Source organism: Harpegnathos saltator, unplaced genomic scaffold (genome assembly GCF_003227715.2).
Source record: "Harpegnathos saltator strain DR-91 unplaced genomic scaffold, Hsal_v8.6 scaffold536, whole genome shotgun sequence".
Lineage (NCBI taxonomy): Eukaryota > Metazoa > Arthropoda > Insecta > Hymenoptera > Formicidae > Harpegnathos > Harpegnathos saltator.
In genome coordinates this window covers 180001-197525 of record NW_020230356.1, presented here as the reverse complement: position 1 = coordinate 197525, position 17525 = coordinate 180001, and the positions used below count along the sequence as shown (strand labels likewise).

Here is a 17525-nt window from a genome sequence, read left to right as displayed (position 1 = left end):
TTGATTGATCGTTTCGTTTTTTTGTCCCATTGGGGCGTATGTATGTTATGTATGAATGTACACGTACGTTTCCATCTCTGTATAATGCTCTCGGAAATGGCGTCCGCACTACTACAGCCGTGTCGCGTGTCTCGCGGGAGGAGATGAATCGCTCGTCATTAAGAGGCAAATCTCTCTTGTTGAACCGAAGCGCGATTGCCGATAATATTTCCGATAATTATCTTTGCCGTCTTCGACAATGCGCCGGTTTTGCCGGCGAATGTCTTGTCGCTATTGTTCGAGGGATCAAACCGACTCTTGGGGTCTCTCACGTTAGAGCGATCTTTATAGAAATGACGGTGACGTTTGTTTCAGCGCGTCGATGTAGAGCGACGATCGCGTAAGCAAGGATTCTGCCGTCGCGTTATTCCCCCTCCCCCCTCTCTTTCCGTCTTGCGACAGGAAACCGATCATTTTCTCAGGGATTTCCGCGAGAACTGTGCGAATTATCGAGAGCGACTAAATTCAGCGAAGAAACGCGCGCGCGAACGATCAATAATTTCGGGCAACCGTACTCACTACCGATCGCGAACGATCGCCGATTAAGGACCGTTACTCGACCACGCCTACGTGCACTGACTAATATCTGATCTGAAACGTTCAAATACAAACAGATACGTACTTACTAAATCTGCAAGCGGTCGCGCGCAGTCGCAAAGACCAACGTATTAATACTTTCGTGCTTTTCTCTCTTCCCGGACAGCTTTGACACCCATCGCGTTCTTTCACCGAAGTATCTCCCTAGAACAATAGGAGCAAGAAATTCTGCGTGGCAGATCTATCGGCTTTTGTGTTGGTTTGTTGGAAACGTATGTACATTAATAACGTTACGACCCTATCCTCCCCCCCCCCACCCTCCCTCTCTCCCACCCACCCTTCCCGTTAATCGGGAATTCTCGACTGCTGACCGCTGCGGAGAAAATGAAAGCGAACGGTTTTCCGCGCCGACGGAATTTTCAATCGCGACGCTCTACGACTTTGCGCTAATTGCTTTTCGCGTCTCCTCTCGTCGCGATATCCTTAGACGTCCCCCCGCGAAAATTTTGATCTCTCAAGGCTCACGTCCTTGATCCTTCATACATCTCTGCTACGGTCTCTTCTTCGACTCGTTATTTCTTGCGAATGTTTCTTTATTTTTACAAAATAACAGCGGCTACTACGGTGTCTCTGGTCTTTCATATTCGTGTCGCTTGTTTATCGCTTTATTGATCGATTCGGTCTTTGTCGCAGCGAGCTTCATTCTCTGTCTGTTATCACTGAATCGCACTCGTCCTTTGTTTCGCATACACATTCGTTCATTAAGTAGAGACAGACGGATTGAGATCGGCATTTCCTCAGACAACGAGCGAGCGAGCGAACGACGGTTTACCACGGATCTTGCGAATCTTGTCTTTTCGTGTACGTATCGCAATACGGAAACGGCTTTCTGTAACGTGACTTTTGGAATTCCGACGTGGCGTGTGTAATTAACGTGAAACGCATTCTCATTCGGGCCTGTCGTCTCGCAAGATTACTCGGACTGATCTCGGCAAGGACGAAACATCGCTGCGTAGCAGCACATCGTCGCACGTGTCGGAAACACCGATGAGAGACGAGTTACTTCCAGCGATCATTATGGCATCGTGAAATTCTCTCCCTCAAAAGTCCATCGAGTGCATTTACTTGGCAGGGTGAACTCGGAGTACGGAACGCGCGCTTATTTTCCATTCTCTCGAACATCACACAGAAAACGTGAGGGAAAACGCAAATCTCAGGCAGCTCGACGAGCGAAAGCCCTTCCGTGTGATTTCGCGCGATCGTGCAAACGGTAGTGCTCGACGACTTCGTATATCTAATCGATCGACGGCGACACACATCGCGCGATTACAATTCATAACAGTCATACTCACGATCTATGTGGGACTTCCGCAGGCGGTTCGCGTCTTCACCGTGGCAGAGCGTGTAGAGGTTCTTCCCCGTTAACTCGTCGGCCGTGTAGTCCAACAATTCGGAAACCCTGAACACACGAATTTGCACGCTTCTATTACGAAACAGCTCGTCTTTTGCAACGCGGAAAGGAAAATCCGCGCGATTCGTCGATGGGTTTCATCCCTCGCCTTCGCCCGATTTATTTTCAAGCGGACGTGTCTGCCCGGACTGTGCAAATTTATTACACTTGTTGCAGAAAGAAGGGCCTTTAATTTGTATAAACATCCAAAAAAAGGTATTCTATTTGTAAAGTAATTTTTCCCACAGTCTCGTATTCTAAGCGAAGCCTTTTACAGAAAAAGGATTCCTCTTTCGATAAAGCGATTAAAGTGAAACACTCGTCTAAAATTTATTAGACATTACTCTAACTGTTTTCCTCTTATTTCAAGAGGATTTTCTCTTATATCAATTAATTTTCCTCTTATATGAAGAGGAATATGTTGATTTGAATGTCAGCTTCTTTTGTTCAGTCATGCTCTACTTCCAGACATGAACGGAAAAATAATCATATGAGTCAGAATATTTGGAACGCTTTTTAAAAAAGCTATGTATATTGCTGTAACATATAACGAAGATAATTTACCAATATTTGGTCAACTACAGTTTATAATCTATTGCAAGAAGTCGAATAATATATTCTTTCTTTTAACTGATTGATTGTGATAAATATCTTTGTAGCTATAAAGTCCAGAAACAAAACTGATTGAAAATTTATTCGTTATGATGATCTTATTTCATTCGTGCCTACTTATTGTAGTGTGAAGCCAAAAGTGCATCTTTATATATATGTATTATTTTTCGCTATACATTATGATAATTTTTTCAAATTAACCAGTATAACCAGTAAGAATGAAGTACAGTAAGAATAAATAATAATCCTCTTAAAGAAAGATTAAATAATCTGTGTATATAAAAGGAAATTTATATTAAAGATTTGTATTATGCATAGGTATAACATATAAACGATCTAACTTTAAGAATAATGTGTTTGTAATATTTTCCTCTTAATCTTGGAGGAATCCTCTTGAGACCGTATATAAGAATAAAGCCCTCTAAAATTTAGATGATTCCGCTTGTTCTGAAATTACACTTTTTTTGCGTGAACATTGAAATATTTTACGCGGAAAAAAGACTGCTTGCGGACAAAACTCGTCGCTTCGACTGAGAGGGTTAAATTCAGGTGTGTTGTACTTACTTTGGTTCGCAATGTGCTATCCGAAAGTCGAAATTAATTCGTGTGACGAACATGTCGGTCTCGAGACGGATCTCGTGCACGCTCGGCGGCGGAAGCGCGATGGCCAGACCGATCATGCCCATCAGAGGTGGTGCGGTCTTCCTCGTGTGGCTAAATATGAGCTGCGGCCTCAAACGACACAGCAGCAGCACGACCTGCGTGTGCACGCGTACGTAAAAGGTGTGTCCTATCTCGAGCCGAAATTTTCATTCTACTTTCGACCTCAATATTTCATCCAACGCCAGTTGGCACACACTCTGAAGCCTCTATCAAACTATATTTAATCCGCAACCTCGCCTCTTAAAATCTAAAAGCGGCAAATTGGAAACGTCTCTTCTCGTTTAGAGGCGCCGAATAAAGGAGCTTGAGTTTCCATATAAATTAAAGCTTCAATGCTTCTTCGGAGTCTGTTAAATGTTAGGCAGTCCAGGTCGGAAATAGGGCTGAAATTTCGACTCGGAATCTTATGCGACCTTAGATCCAGATGCGATCTTAGAAGCGATTTCACTTGTAAAATCATTTGATCGTTGGATCACCAATCCATCCGTCAATTGATGGATCCCGACTTACGAGAAGATGATCGAAAAGCGGATAATTACGGGATAATTACGGGGTGAGAGCTACTCTAATGGTCGCATCGTCGAATGAATAGCGCGAATTCGCTTACCCGATAACCGGACGACTTGAAGTGACAACCTCTCTTCGTCAGGGTGGATTTCATCCTAACGCAAAACGCCCGGTCGTACCCCTTGTAAGGTCCACTCGCTGATAGCGACATTATCGAGGACACTGAGGATAACACACGTACAAGAGGGAATTGAGTCTCCTTCTCTCTTTCTCTCTTTCTCTTCGTTCATGACACATACGCCGATTATATTTGCATTCTTATATTATTAGTCTTAGCGATAGTACGCGCACATTCTCTCATTCGTACGACGAGTTGAGCGGGGGAGTTGTTACCGTCGGGATTCGCGGTGGAGGTTGAACCGTGCTCTTCCGACGCGGCGCTGCTCGGCGAGGCCAGGCCAGAATTCGACGAGTGCGGTCCCGACGTACTCGTCGACGAGGCGAGTCCAAGGCCAAGCTGTTCCGCGACCTCCGCGTGATCTTGCTGATGGATGTAGTCGAAAACGCTCGACCCCGTCATTTCTACCTGAAATTAAGGCACGGTCTTCTTCTCTTCCTCGTCACAGCTCCTCGTCTTCGCTTTTCTGCCCTACCCCGCGCCCTAATCATCAATGTAACACACGTCGACACGTCTCGTTGAGAAGAGCGCGCGAGTCGTTGTCGCTGCACCGAGAAAGAAAGGTGTTTCGTAATTACTCGTAATCACAATCGCATAGCCAAAAGACCATTACAGTCGGGAGACTGTATTTCTGTGCTTTTGTGGCATTACTTCTGCTGTTATTTGAGCAAGAAGATGCAGCCGGCCAAAATCGTCGAAAATGACTATGAATCTGACAGCGTCAACCATTCCTTTCTCTCAGCGTGGCAACGAAACTATATATCCCGCTTGGCCGCCAGACATTTCTTACACGCCGCCGTGTATGAAGCTGATGATTTCGGCAATGCGCCGCGAGACAGGGGTACGCAGGGGGCACACCTCGAGCTAACGAGGGAAGCGGTTGCCGCAGCCGCGGCCTCTCTTCGCGAGAAAGAGAGAGAGAGAGAGGGGGGGGGAGAGAAGGAGAGAGAAAGATATAAAGAGAGGAAGAGAGGGAGAGAGACCGCGGCAGCCATGTTTGTTCCAACGCCGGCTTTCCGTCGGTTTTCCGAATCCCCGAAACACCCTATTGATTGCCCCACGAGCTTCGCAGAACCGAGAGAGAGAGAGAGAGAGAGGAGAGAGAGGAGAGAGAGAGAGAGAGAGAGAGAGAGAGAGAGAGAGAGAGAGAGAGAGAGAGAGAGAGAGAGAGAGAGAGAGAGAGAGAGAGAGAGAGAGAGAGCGCTAGTACACCGGTCACCTCCCGTACACCTCCTCCGCGCTTTGCCCCGCGTCGCTTCTACTCGCTCTTTCCCCGTCCACCTTCGCGAGCGGCATTAGGAATGGCGAACACGCCGCCGTGCAGAGGCTACGTGAGCCGCATGCGACCACCTCCGCCCGCCGCCATCCACCCATCCTTCCCCCTTCTATGTCATGCTCGCCGTCGTGCCAGCCAGTATGGCCGCCAACTCGCACAACCTTCTCCTCTTTTCCTCCCTTGACCTCTCCTCCTTATTCTTCTACAACGCTATCAACTTTTCCTTCTCCTCCTCTTTCGCTACCTCCGCCACCATCGTCGCCGCCGCCGCCGCCACCACCATCACCACCACCACCGACATCGGCATCGGCACCGGCACCACCGTCATCACTACTACCACCGCCGCCGCCACCACCACCACCACCACCACCACCACCACCACCACCACCACCACCACCATCACCACCACCACCACCATTACTACTACTATTACTACTGCTGTTACCACCATCTCTCACCACTACCACCACTACTTTAACACGCTTCAACCTCCTTCTCTTCCGTCAACTTTGCTCTTCCCCCTCCGCCGCCCTCCCACAGCACCATACCCCTTTTATACCTTTCTACTATCTCCGGTCTTCCGGTCGCGGTGCACGTTGCATTCGCGTTGGCGCACTCGCGTTGCTTTTTATTCGCTTTCGCTTTCTCGTTATCGTTGTCACTTTTCCCCTACGCACCCCTATAGCCCGCGCGCCAGCTTCATCGACGCCCCCGCTGCAGCGAGTCACGCTTACCTGTGAGAGGCCGAGATATATGGAAACGGTCTCGGATATGTACAGGAATCTGCCATCAGCCGCCACAGCCATCGCGAAGCCATCCAGGGACTGGCGACAGAAAATACGAGACGCTTGAGGGAGTCCGGCTCGCACATCGCCGAATGGTACGGAAATGTTCTTCGCGTACGCTCGCGCGGTCTCATGAGCGTATCGACGAGTGTATCGGCAAAATTTGGTGGACTCGAGCGCGACTTTCGATCGTTACGAGGAGAAAACGAGTCGCGCGATACCAAGAATTCAGAGAATGCTCGTCGTTGAGAGTCATCGTTAAACCGAGAGCTTTAATCTGCGTTATCAATATTGTTATTGCGCTCAGTCTTGTCGAATTCTACGGGAGAACTGTTTGCCGAGGCGAAAATGGGATAAGCTTACCTGCAATATGTGGGTGCCTTGATGAATTTCAAAATGATCTATCGCTGCGCTGCTCGATGATCTCACCCGGTTAGCACCTGCGAATGGAGACAACTTTAATCGTGCAGCTTTAACGCGCGGCGCTTCGTGTCATTTCCGGCTATCGGAATCTCATGACTTCTCCGGACATTCCGCAGCAGCGGTAATTCGCCACCGAGACGTCTCAATTAGCGCCCCGTTACGATACGTTATATATCAGCTGCGCCGTTTTTCGACTGGACAATCGGACCTCTCTCAATTTGCGCGAACGTCGCTCGGCGCGACGCGACGCTGACAAGTCACGACGAATCGGGCCGTATTTATCGGGAAAGCTACCTTCTTCTTCCGCTTCTTCGATTGATCAGCGATATGTGAGTCACGCGGCGCGCGCCGCGTCGAGTCGAGCCATCATCGCCTCGGCGACCCCTTTTGCGCGCCTTCTTTCTCCCCTCGTTTAACAAACAAGACGAGCTACTTCTTACCGTAATAATAATCCCACGCTCCCCAGTAGCCCGTAATGAAAGACTTAGAAGACTCGATCAAACTCGCGCGCGAACCGCTTAATCTCGTAAGTCCATCGGGATGAGGCGGAGTAGCTCGCTCGACTCGCCGGCGCTGACCCCAACACGTTCGGGTTTTCGGTCAACAGGGTAATGCCGATATTCCTGCCGTATAAGAGGAGGACCGCGGGCTAATCTAACTGGATTTCCTCTTGACGAACGCCTTTGTTCTCTCGATATCGCCGAGTCCGTCCCGTCAAACGTGTACGCGCTCTCGTCTCGTCTCGGCCGAATCCTGAAGAAACGCGTTTAACGCGAAGCGCGTATATCGTTGCCGTCAAAACGGCCGAGACGAGTGAAGCATCGCGCATAGAAGATCTCTCGGAGTATAATTGGAAGCTGCTGATTCCCCAAAGTCCCCGAAGGAGATTCAGGTTGTAAGAGTGATGTTTCAAACGCGTTTCAAATGGAAGATTCCAAAGTTTCCCCAATATTTTTCTCGACTTTTTCACTTCATCTTTGTATTTTGTTTATTTGATTTCTCATCCTATTGACGATACCACAGAAGTATACTGATGTTACTGACGGAAGAAAAGCGCGAGTTCCCAACCGCTTCGATTCCAGGACGCACAAGGATGAGATTGTCGATTGCTATCGCAAGCGAAGAACCACAATTTTAAGGCAACTTTGGGAATTCTAGTCGGGAACTTCACTCAGGGTATCAGGGCAAAACCCTGAGAAATTGCTACGCGGGATGGATCTCGGCCCAAGAAGAATTACGTTCTGTAACGAATCGTCGAGAGTACTCGGAGCATTCTCGCTCGCTCAGACGCGGTCGGCAACCCCCCCGGGTTTGAAGGTCCATCTTGCCCGCATACTCTTTTGCCATTTATCACAATATTTTGACAAATATAACTTTCGGCGGTGTTTGCTCCGGCCAGCTAGAAAAAACAGTGGCGCGCTTCCGAGGTGCTTCCGTTCGAGGTGCAAGCGGCAGGTAATTACAGCATTATGAGTGCGATATCGAGCGATATCGATCCATCGCACCGGACCATCCCCCGTCGGATCGAGCTGACGAGTCGGCCAGGGAGAGGAGCAGCCGACGCAGCCTCGAAATCTCGAATGATTTTACGCGGTTAAGTCGAGAGGCCTCGTCGTCCCGGCAGTGGCCCTGACATGCGGCGCGAATGGCAGAGGGGCGCACTGGATTTAGTTTGACGAGGAGTTGTGGCAGCGATGCGCGGCACCTAACTCAATTTCGTTAGTTTAGTTACATTGGCGGTTGGTAACGCGAGGTGCGCGCGCGCGCGCGTGTAGGGGTTGTCGTGATTAGATTTCCATGTGGATAGTGGTAGAGGTGTACCTAAGCCTTTATACGTAGCCGCGTACGTGCGGAACCTCTCTCTGTCTCTCTTTTCGCGACCCTCCCGTACTGTAAATATTAACTCAAGCAGCCCCTCGCACTCCGAAAATATGCGGCGACTACGAGAAAGTGAAGTTTCCCGACGTTCGACCACGGCGCTCTTCCTCTTCAGGGAGGAAGGATTTTTTCTGCCGAGATGCGGACGCGAGCGGGGCCGGTTGCTCCCGGCGAGCAATCGTTCGCCGTTCGCAGCATGTTCGTGCGTTTCGCGATATGATGTGAAATCGCGGCGCTACGCGAAACGATCTCTCTCTTGCGCGAGAAAAGGAAATCGGAGACGGAACGTATTTTTTAGGGGCTGCGCGTTGTTTCCGAACAGAACCATTTTGAATATCAATTTTTTTAATATTTTTCTGCCGACTGTGCGAGACACTTGTTGTATTTTCATTTATCATTGAAAACCAAATTGATAATGCAGGAAACTCTTCAAAGTATCAATCGACCTATTCTTCTCACCGAAATGCTACATCGATGATTCAGTTATCAGTACGGCAGTGCAGTAAAATCTCGCCGAAAGCATCAGTTAACAACAACAACAACAACAACAACAACCTATTGCCACTATTTTCGAACACAGACAGCGTCACAACATGCGAGGAACGCACACGAGCCGTTAATCCCGCCGTCGCAAACGCGAAAGATTGGACTTAGGAATTTGTGCACTGCGAATTTCATATATTTGAGATTTTACCCTCACTATCGATCTTCCAAAATCAGTGGACAGAGCTTTTCCATCGAAGATCAGCGAAACGCTCCTCTCGCTGATTCAAACGGGAACATTTGAACCAACTCATTTGGAGAGAATATATTTCGTGCAACGAAGACGAGATGGTGAGAGAGCGATGAAGCGGAAGTACGCCGGAGAATAAAGCAACGGGCTTTTCGCCAAATGAAGCACGAAAATGAAAGAGGCCGATGGCGATCGTATCGTTCGATGATCGCCGACAATTCTCTATTACTATGTATCTAGAAATCTCTCGCCGGTCGCTGGAATTATAAAGGGTATCTGAAAGCTCGATCTATCGCTGAAGAGCTTGCTTGTTTCCTCAAGGAGGCCACTGCATAGTCCACTCCATAGAATCCTGTTATATTGTTTTTATTTCGCGTTATCACGCACACCCCAACCACCTCATCGGATCGAGTAGTCGTCGGAGACCGCGCGATATCGCGCTGAAAGTAGACGTTTCACGAACAAAATTCCATCTACCCGAGGCGCAAATCGAATCACGAGGCACGATGTCGCGACGCGACGTCGATTCTGCCTAATATTAGGTGACACGTGTCTATCGGAAAGACATCATCCATAATCGGAGACAAGCCGACTTGCTAGCTTTAACGCGATTACGACCAGGCCGCACACGGTCGCGACGGTCTCCTCCCTCAATTTCTACCTCTACTCTTCTATTTTTTTCACAATCAATCAATTTTAACCGAAATACACACACATCGAACAGCGAAATGTATCGAGCTCTCGATACAAAGTCCGTCAGTCGTACTCGGGTTTGCGTATTCACGCGACATATTTTCGTAAACGAGAATCGACCGACGAGAGATAAGTAATGTCTGACATAATATTTTTGCCGTGTCTAACGAGATATTTTCACGCGACTGCCCGACACGCAGCACGTCTGATATACTGAAAGAAAAAGAGATGAGACACGTACGATGCGAAGCACATTGGGACGATACATTTTACGCGTGTCCGCCGCAACGCCAGTCTACTCTACTGCAGGTGACGTCGAGCGTAAAGGAATTATAACGCGGCTGACTTCCTCTCTTATTCTTATCCCCAGAGAGAAAGTTAGGTCTACGGAATACGGGTCCTGATCCCTATTAACAGTCTGGATGACTCCCCCATCCGAGGTTAAACGCTGATCCATCAAGAGACATCATCGGCAGATATATCTTTATCAAAACCCGGCTGTCCGAGCTGTATCGTCGTCTGGAGTTTCTATCGGAATAAATTACGGCGAGAAATAAAAGTTACAATGAAGTTCCAACGACAAATATTCGATATCGATAGTGCGGTACGTATCACGCATATGAAACGACAGAAACGAAAACGGAATGACGGAACTTTAAGCACAAGTTATTCGATGTGTGTTGCAATCCACAGCTTCGACTTCGATTTCGATATATTCTCTAAACTCTCTTCCGAGTAAAGTTTCACTCAAAGAGTAGACCGAATCATTTGAATTCGAGCGATTTTTCCCTCGATTTAGCATTGATTGAAGTCTAAATCATCGAACTGAGCATTTTTATTCGAAATTGAAGAATTTTGCGGGGGGGGGGAGAGGGGAGGGAAGAGTGTATACTTCACCAGAGGAAGAAATTTATTCTAATGGAAATAATCGTTCGTGTGGATTTTTCTATCAGTAAGTTTAAGTCTGTCCTAAAAACTGCTTAATTCGATATTACTCCTCGATCATTTTAACAGTTATTTTTCCGTACTTGTAATCCTGTGTTAACTTTTTTTACGATACCAAAAGAATCATTAACCCGTCGATTAAAGAAGAATAAAGAATAAAGAATCCGCTTTATTAAGTTCGAGTTGTAGCCACACTTGAGCGATTCCAAATATTCGTGTGGATTTTTCTATCAGTAAGTTGAAGTCTGTCCTAAAAAGTGCGCGATTCGATATTATTCCTCAATCATTTCAATAGTCATTTCTTCGTATTTGTAATTCTGCACTAATTTCTTTTACGATTTACCAAAAGAATCATTAACCCGTCGATTAAAGAAGAATAAAGGATAAAGAATCCACTTTAAGTTCGAGTTGAAGCCTCACTCGAGCGATCCCAAGATGGCAGTGTCAACGATCACTTTGTGCGAATTTTACGTCCGTTCCAGCGCGAGATTTTACTCTGAGAGATTTACTCTGAGAAAATGAAAAAGCCTCGACGAGTGTGAAACGCTCGCTAACGCCGAAAGCTTCGATCGCGATCCCGACACGCGAAACACGCAGAAGCGCGCGACGCATTGCCTTACCTTTGACAGACTTGATGGGCGGTGGACCGTCGCGAGACCACGGCGGGTCGCCGTGGCTGGAGAAGTCGCGGAGTTTGAGATACGAAATCGTTAGTCTTATTATGGATGCTTTGTCCAGTTGGGAGGTAATGGCCGCCGGTAGTGGGAGCATTTTCGCAAGCTCGTAGAACTCGAAGTTCTCTTTACCCCGTCGCGACCTCGCCGCGTCCCTGCTCTTCTCCTTGCGCAACTCCAAGATGCTGTAATTCAAACACGCCAGAGGTTACGGCGACGCAACGGCAACATACCACATACAATTCTATGTTACGGACTTTGCGGTGGATAAAAAAAAAACGATATCTCGATAATACGGCGACCGCGACTGTTTCTCGCGCCTGTGTGTTTCGCGCAGTCCTCCGCGCTCCAGAGGAATCTCAAACAATCCCGGCCGCTTAACCCTTTAACCTCAGGTCTCCTCCGGGACGTTGAATCGGGCAATTACTTCCGCCAGCTATAGAGTCGCCAGCGTGAAATTGCGCCGCTCGGCGTTCGAGCCGAGCCGAGCGCGGCTACGAGGCTGTCGGTTAAAGCTTTAACAGTCCGATAAATATTCTCGCGTTCGATCGTGATGCTTATTCGACGACAACTCGGTCAGACAGAGAAAGACGGCGATCGCTCCGCAGGTTCGTTCCATACTTTCGCGTCGCGCTCCTTTTGCGGATCCTCGCGTGTTTGTCGCGACTTTCGTACCCTCCTCTCCCCCCACCCCCCGCCCCACTCTCTCTCTCTCTCTCTCTCTCTCTCTCTCTCTCTCTCTCTCTCTCTGTTAATGGCGAGCGACACGGCGGCCACGGAGACAACACGGAGGTGGTGGGCGTTATTTTGCAGAAACGCGCACAGCGTACAGCGTAGAGCGGCGCGTGCGGGGTACGCGGCGGGGCGCGAATTATGCGGTCGCGCAAATAGATATAAAGGAGGAGAGGCGTGGCGATGTGTCGTAGCGCGGCTACCGCTTAAGCGGCATACATTATTCAAGCGCTATGAAGCCCATGTTTACTGACAAGCCGACGAACGTATCCGCGAGTGAACATCGACGTAACGTAACCACGCCCAATGCTCGGCCCCCCGGTTACCGGTTTTACATTTAAACTGTAAACGCCGGCCAATGGTTCGCGGTGGTTTCGCGCTGCTGCGTCCGCGAAATCCACTTCTCGCGCTGTGCCTCTCTTGGTCATTAACCTTCCGCTTAACGAATGCTCGCTCGTTCGCTCGCTCGCCCGCGCGCGCGCGCGGGTGGACGTCGCAGCCGATCTCACCTTCGCGAGAGTCCTCGCGAGGTTTCTCGCCACGTGTGCGAGATGCGGGAGTCTCATCATCGGGGTGATGATTCCGGGCTCTCTCGGGGAGAGAGAAACTTCTCTTTCTCGCGGTAGCGCAGCACGGAAAGCTTGTCCGCAGCTTTCCGCGGCGCCTTTCGGAATGTAGCCGTCCGGTCCGGTCCGGATCCGGAAGAATTTGTCCTCCGATGGGAGAACTCTCTCGCACTGCGCAGAGAAACGGATGCGTTCCGGACGCGTGAAGGAGAAAAATTACGGACAAGCTCTTTCCGTCCACGATCGTCCAAGCGAATCCGCGAGCAACGGCTGCGGCGCGCATCTCGAGGGGGAGAAGTGCGCCGTCTGTTCCTCGTCTCAAAGACGCCAAGACGCTATTAACTCTTTTCGCCGGAGAGCACGCAATCGGAAAAAGCGCGCAATCTGTCCCCAGGAACGCATCACGCTGCTAAGAGTTGGCCCATTAACCAACTTCCGCAATTTCTAACGCGCGGGCCAACGTCCGAAGGGGGCAAAGCCGCGCGCGGTTGTGAAGCCGAAGCGATTCGGGGGCGCGATGGGATTTTTATTCGCTCGCTATTGCGCTTAACGACTGTAAAACGCCACGGTACTTTCCCTACCCGCCGCCTCCCCCCGCCAGGGGTTTGTCTCCCCCTCGCGCGAGCGCGGAGATGTGCCAACACGACGGTGTAACCCATTATGACCGTTGTCGCTGCCGCCTGAGCAGGGATCGGAAGTCGTAAAAACGAAAGGAAGGGGCGGGGGGAGGGGATCCACGGAGCGTCCCCGCGATGTAAAGCCGTAGCTGACTACCCCGTGTCAGAATCTTGTTTCGCCATTTTACAGACATTCCGCGACACTCTGTGTGTCGACTCTCCCCCGCCCTTCGCTCAAGTTTCGTTTACTGGCGGCGGCGTCCCAAAGGGATAATGACAGATTCTTCTCTTCCGTGGCGTTCGCGCCCAACGATGGAGTCTAACACTTTACATCGGACCGTGCGGCGAACTTTCCCGCCGATATCTCGCCGATGTCGGGAGAGGAGCGCTTCCCTTTCGGCGTTGAGCCCTTGCAGCTGCGGTTTATTAAAAGGCGATGGGGGGGGGAGGGGGAGTAGCGTCGCGATTCGGTCGCTTCGATGCGTTTCTGTGTGTTTCTAGATGACCGAGAACGTCGCTTCCCGTTTCACGGAAACACAGGGCGAAGGCGAGGAGCGACCAAGAGCCGACGTTTCCGCCGTTGATTGCGCAAAGATAAAGAGCGCGGGGAAACGGGGGGAGGGGGGGGGACGGCCGGGCTCTCCTGTTTCTCTTTTTCCTTTGACCGTGCCGAATCCAACCCCCAAGAGGAACGGGACTTAACCCGGAGGAGAGTTAAACCTAAGCACGCGGGAGAAAGAAGAGAACGACAACGAGAGCGAAAGAGAGAGAGAGAGAGACAGAGAGAGAGAGAGAGAGAGAGAGAAGCAGCAGCTGCCCTCGCTCGCAGCTACGCTTTTCCGTCGTGTACGCTCGGCCGCGGCGGAACGTCTGCAGACGTGTGAAAATAAAATTACGTCCAACTTTCGGTCAAATTGGTTGGAATTGGGCGGCGGCGGTGGGGCGTAGCGAGGGCTCGCGAGCTCCCGAGAGTCCCATGGGACCGGCGATAGTGGTCCCTCATCGCAACCATCGCCGGCGTATCCTTCTTAGCCGATCCTCGGAGAGGCTACTGTGCGCGCTGCCGCCGCCGCCGCCGCCGCTGCGTCCTGACGTCCTCGCCTTTCTAAGTGCTGCCCATCAATAATTCAGCAGCGAGCTATGACGAGCTCGCCCTTCGGATCTTCGCAACCCTCCGCGTCCGTTCGCTCTGTCTTCCTCTTTCTCTCTTTTTCGTTCTTCGCGACGCGGATCGGTGTCGGCGACTCGCCACTCGCCCGTGCCGGTGGCACGAAAACTGCCAGCTGCGCGTAATAATCGGCCAGATTACCGCGCAGATAACATCATTTCCTCATGTCGACGGAATTCGCGGTGCGGGCGAGTCCCCGACGCCGACGTTCGTGTGCGCGCACCACCGCGCCCGACATTTTTATCTCTCGAATCGATAGCGCTCTAATCTGTGTCAATAGCGACACCGTAAGGTGACGTCACTCCTGCAGTATCTCGCCAGGTACGGATAGAACGACTTGAGTAGCTAAAGATGATCTTGATCCCTCGCGATGAGTGATCGCGACTTCCTTCGGGGGAAGGAATATAAAGTCGCGATTTCATTATTAACGGATTATCATTATGCCTCTTTTCGGGATTGTATCGTAGCCCATAACCTCACTATTCTCGCGAAGAGGATGCTGTTCGGCCAACAGAACAGCGAATCTACCTGACTCAGTGGCGATATTATTGAAACTAATGTGTTGTTTTGTTAACTCGAGTATCCCCAAGTACTTAAAAGCACCTAAAGTACCTTTCAGAGCTACGTGTCCCGGCATCGGTGCTCTCACCTTGCTTCAATTACGGCGCGATTGACCGGCGCGAGGTTCCGTCGATTCGACGGCGATCTTCGGCCGTTCGTGCGCATAATTACGATAAACGACAAACAATAAAAAAGCTGCGCGTCCTGTGCGAAGAGAAGGAAGAGAGCCGAGCCCGAGGCCCGACGACGATCGTCCGCGCGCGGCTTCTCGCCACGAGATCTCTCGTGGCGACAAGCGCGGCCGGGAAATGAAAACGATATCGGCAACCGTAGAAATTATAATGCGCGTCGCAGCGCGGGCTCATCGACTAATTCAATTAAACGATTCATTTGCCGGTCCGAAGCACCACCTGAGGGTATGTCCCGTTCCATCTGTGTTTCCGCGTCCGTGTATCGGCGGGCTCCAGTGTGCGTGCGCGCGCTCGTCGCCGCGAAGAGGAACGTGAGCTGGAAAAGGACGAACGGACCTTCCCAACCTACTCCCGGGAGAGTCGTATCCTCGCGCAACAATACAATGCTCCTAATGTTACGGCTCCAGTTTCGACATAATTTTCTTTCGCGGCCCCGCACGGCTATCGAACGCGCCCGGGGCTTTTGTAGCGTTCCGCCGAAAAAAAAATGTCATTTCCGCCCTGACCGCTCGATAACGAGGTGCGAGGATAAGTTTTACGGCCGCGACGCGTTTAGATTCGCGAGGCCCGGCTGGGCCGGCCCGGTCACTCGTAAACCGTGCGAGTCGCCGCCGAGTCGAGCGATCTAGATGGGATTTTCGGGCGGAAACGCGCCGCGCAAAATCGGCGCACTTTCGGCCCCGCAGGATCCGCGCCGCGCCGCGCCGCGCCGCGGCGATCCTTCCTCGAGGTGGAAGTCGCCGGAGAAAAAGGAGGTATCGCGCGGCCGTTTGTCTTTCGCCACTTATGCTTTTATTCGATGCCATGAATAATTCACCGTACATCCCTCGCTGCGCCGCGCGGGTGGACCAAAGCACGGGCCGCGATTTCATTCATGATGCAACGCTTGAATCATGGCGGCTTTTATAAGCGAACGCGAAGGAGATAATGTCGCGCTCGCGCGCGCGCGCGCGCATGTGTAAATACCTCTCGGCGCGTTACGCAATTGCGCGTATCGGGCGTGAGAGCTTGAGATCTGCTTGCGCCGGAGCGCAAGCGGAAGCTCCGCGCGCCCGCGTTCGCGTCCGAACGATCCTTTTTGCCGCAATCGTGGCCGCAATCCTCGAGTCCGGCTCGGTAGCAGTTTTTATCAAAGGGGCTACGGTACATACGGTATAGCAAATAAAAATTTATCGCGATACCGCTACCGCGCGCGCGTATCTCGTATTCTCCGACGACTCGGCAGACAACGGGCGCGAGCGAGGAAATGTTTTTCCACGGAACACGGCGAGATCTGAATGAAACCGGGCGCAGCAGGGAAACAAAGGAAGAAAATAACGTCGGGAGCACTAAAGCATCCCGCTGCATCCGCGGACGTAAATCACGACCCTCGCGCGCGCGTATGCACGCGCAACACACACGTACAATAAGACGGAAAGAGAAAAGGAAGAAAAAGGGGGAAAAATGAAAAGAGCGGAGGCTCGGGACTCTCGATGTGTGTGTGTGTGTGTGTGTGTGTGTGTGTGTGTGTGTGTGTGTGTGTGTGTGTGTGCGCGCGCGAGAAGACGAAAGAGAGAAGAGAGGGAGAAGAGGAAGAGGGGGGGGGAGAGAGAGAGAGAGAGAGAGAGAGAGAGCGGGTAGATAGAGAGACGGAGGGAAGTTGGCTCCTGATGACGCGCAGATAAGGGAGGGCTTAAAGTCTACGTGATGAGCTTCCCGATGCCGAGGAGCGGAGGTCGAGCCTGAGAACTTTCGGTAAATGCACTTGTAAGAGCTGTTTCTTCTTTCCTTTACATTTTGGACGCGACCCCAAACTCTCCTCGTCCTCCCCGCCCCCTCCCACCCGCTCCGATATCAAATCCAGTTTATAACGCGGAGCACACTTCGCCGTGTTTTTTTGTCTTCGCCGTCTTGCGTCTTTTTGATGCTCGGCCCGGGTTCACCCGGACGACGATTATTCTTCGTCGTTGGCATCGCGGTCGACGGTATCGCGGAGAGGGAATGTAGCCTGGTTGCTGTTACTTACTCCGCTCCGCTCGGCGAATATCATCGAACGAGACTGTGTCGAGACGAGAGCTGAAGAATGAGGGATCAGTCGCGCGCATGAACGATAATTGGCGCTTCTCGCGGAGAATCCGGGCCGCGACGCGTCGATATACGCCGCTTCGCGACGCGGAACGTGGAAAAATAGAGAAAGAAAGATAAGAGGGTCGAGGGGAGTGTGCGCGAAAGGATGCAACAAGAAAACAAGTCGCTTGAGTATCCGCAGATTAAGATGTGACTACGAGGGGGGATCCGATTGGCCGAGGCTCGGAGAC

At 50.9% G+C, this 17525-nt stretch overlaps 1 protein-coding gene across 6 annotated transcripts in view; it reads right to left on the bottom strand.

Moving 5' to 3' along the window:
• Positions 1–17525, bottom strand: part of LOC105185860 (protein trachealess) — a 93399-nt gene that overhangs the window by 3508 nt on the left and 72366 nt on the right. For 3 of the 6 annotated variants that reach the window (XM_025303184.1, XM_025303185.1, XM_025303187.1), the window contains 7 exons: positions 11340–11578; positions 6411–6487; positions 5997–6086; positions 4160–4394; positions 3909–4030; positions 3203–3396; positions 1929–2035 (listed from right to left, as the gene is read on the bottom strand). In XM_025303184.1, the coding sequence (XP_025158969.1) occupies positions 1929–2035; positions 3203–3396; positions 3909–4030; positions 4160–4394; positions 5997–6086; positions 6411–6487; positions 11340–11578 (1064 nt within the window). The remainder of the gene's footprint in view (positions 1–1928; positions 2036–3202; positions 3397–3908; positions 4031–4159; positions 4395–5996; positions 6087–6410; positions 6488–11339; positions 11579–17525) is intronic. The other 3 variants (XM_025303186.1, XM_011145687.3, XM_025303189.1) reach the window with 1 other exon arrangement.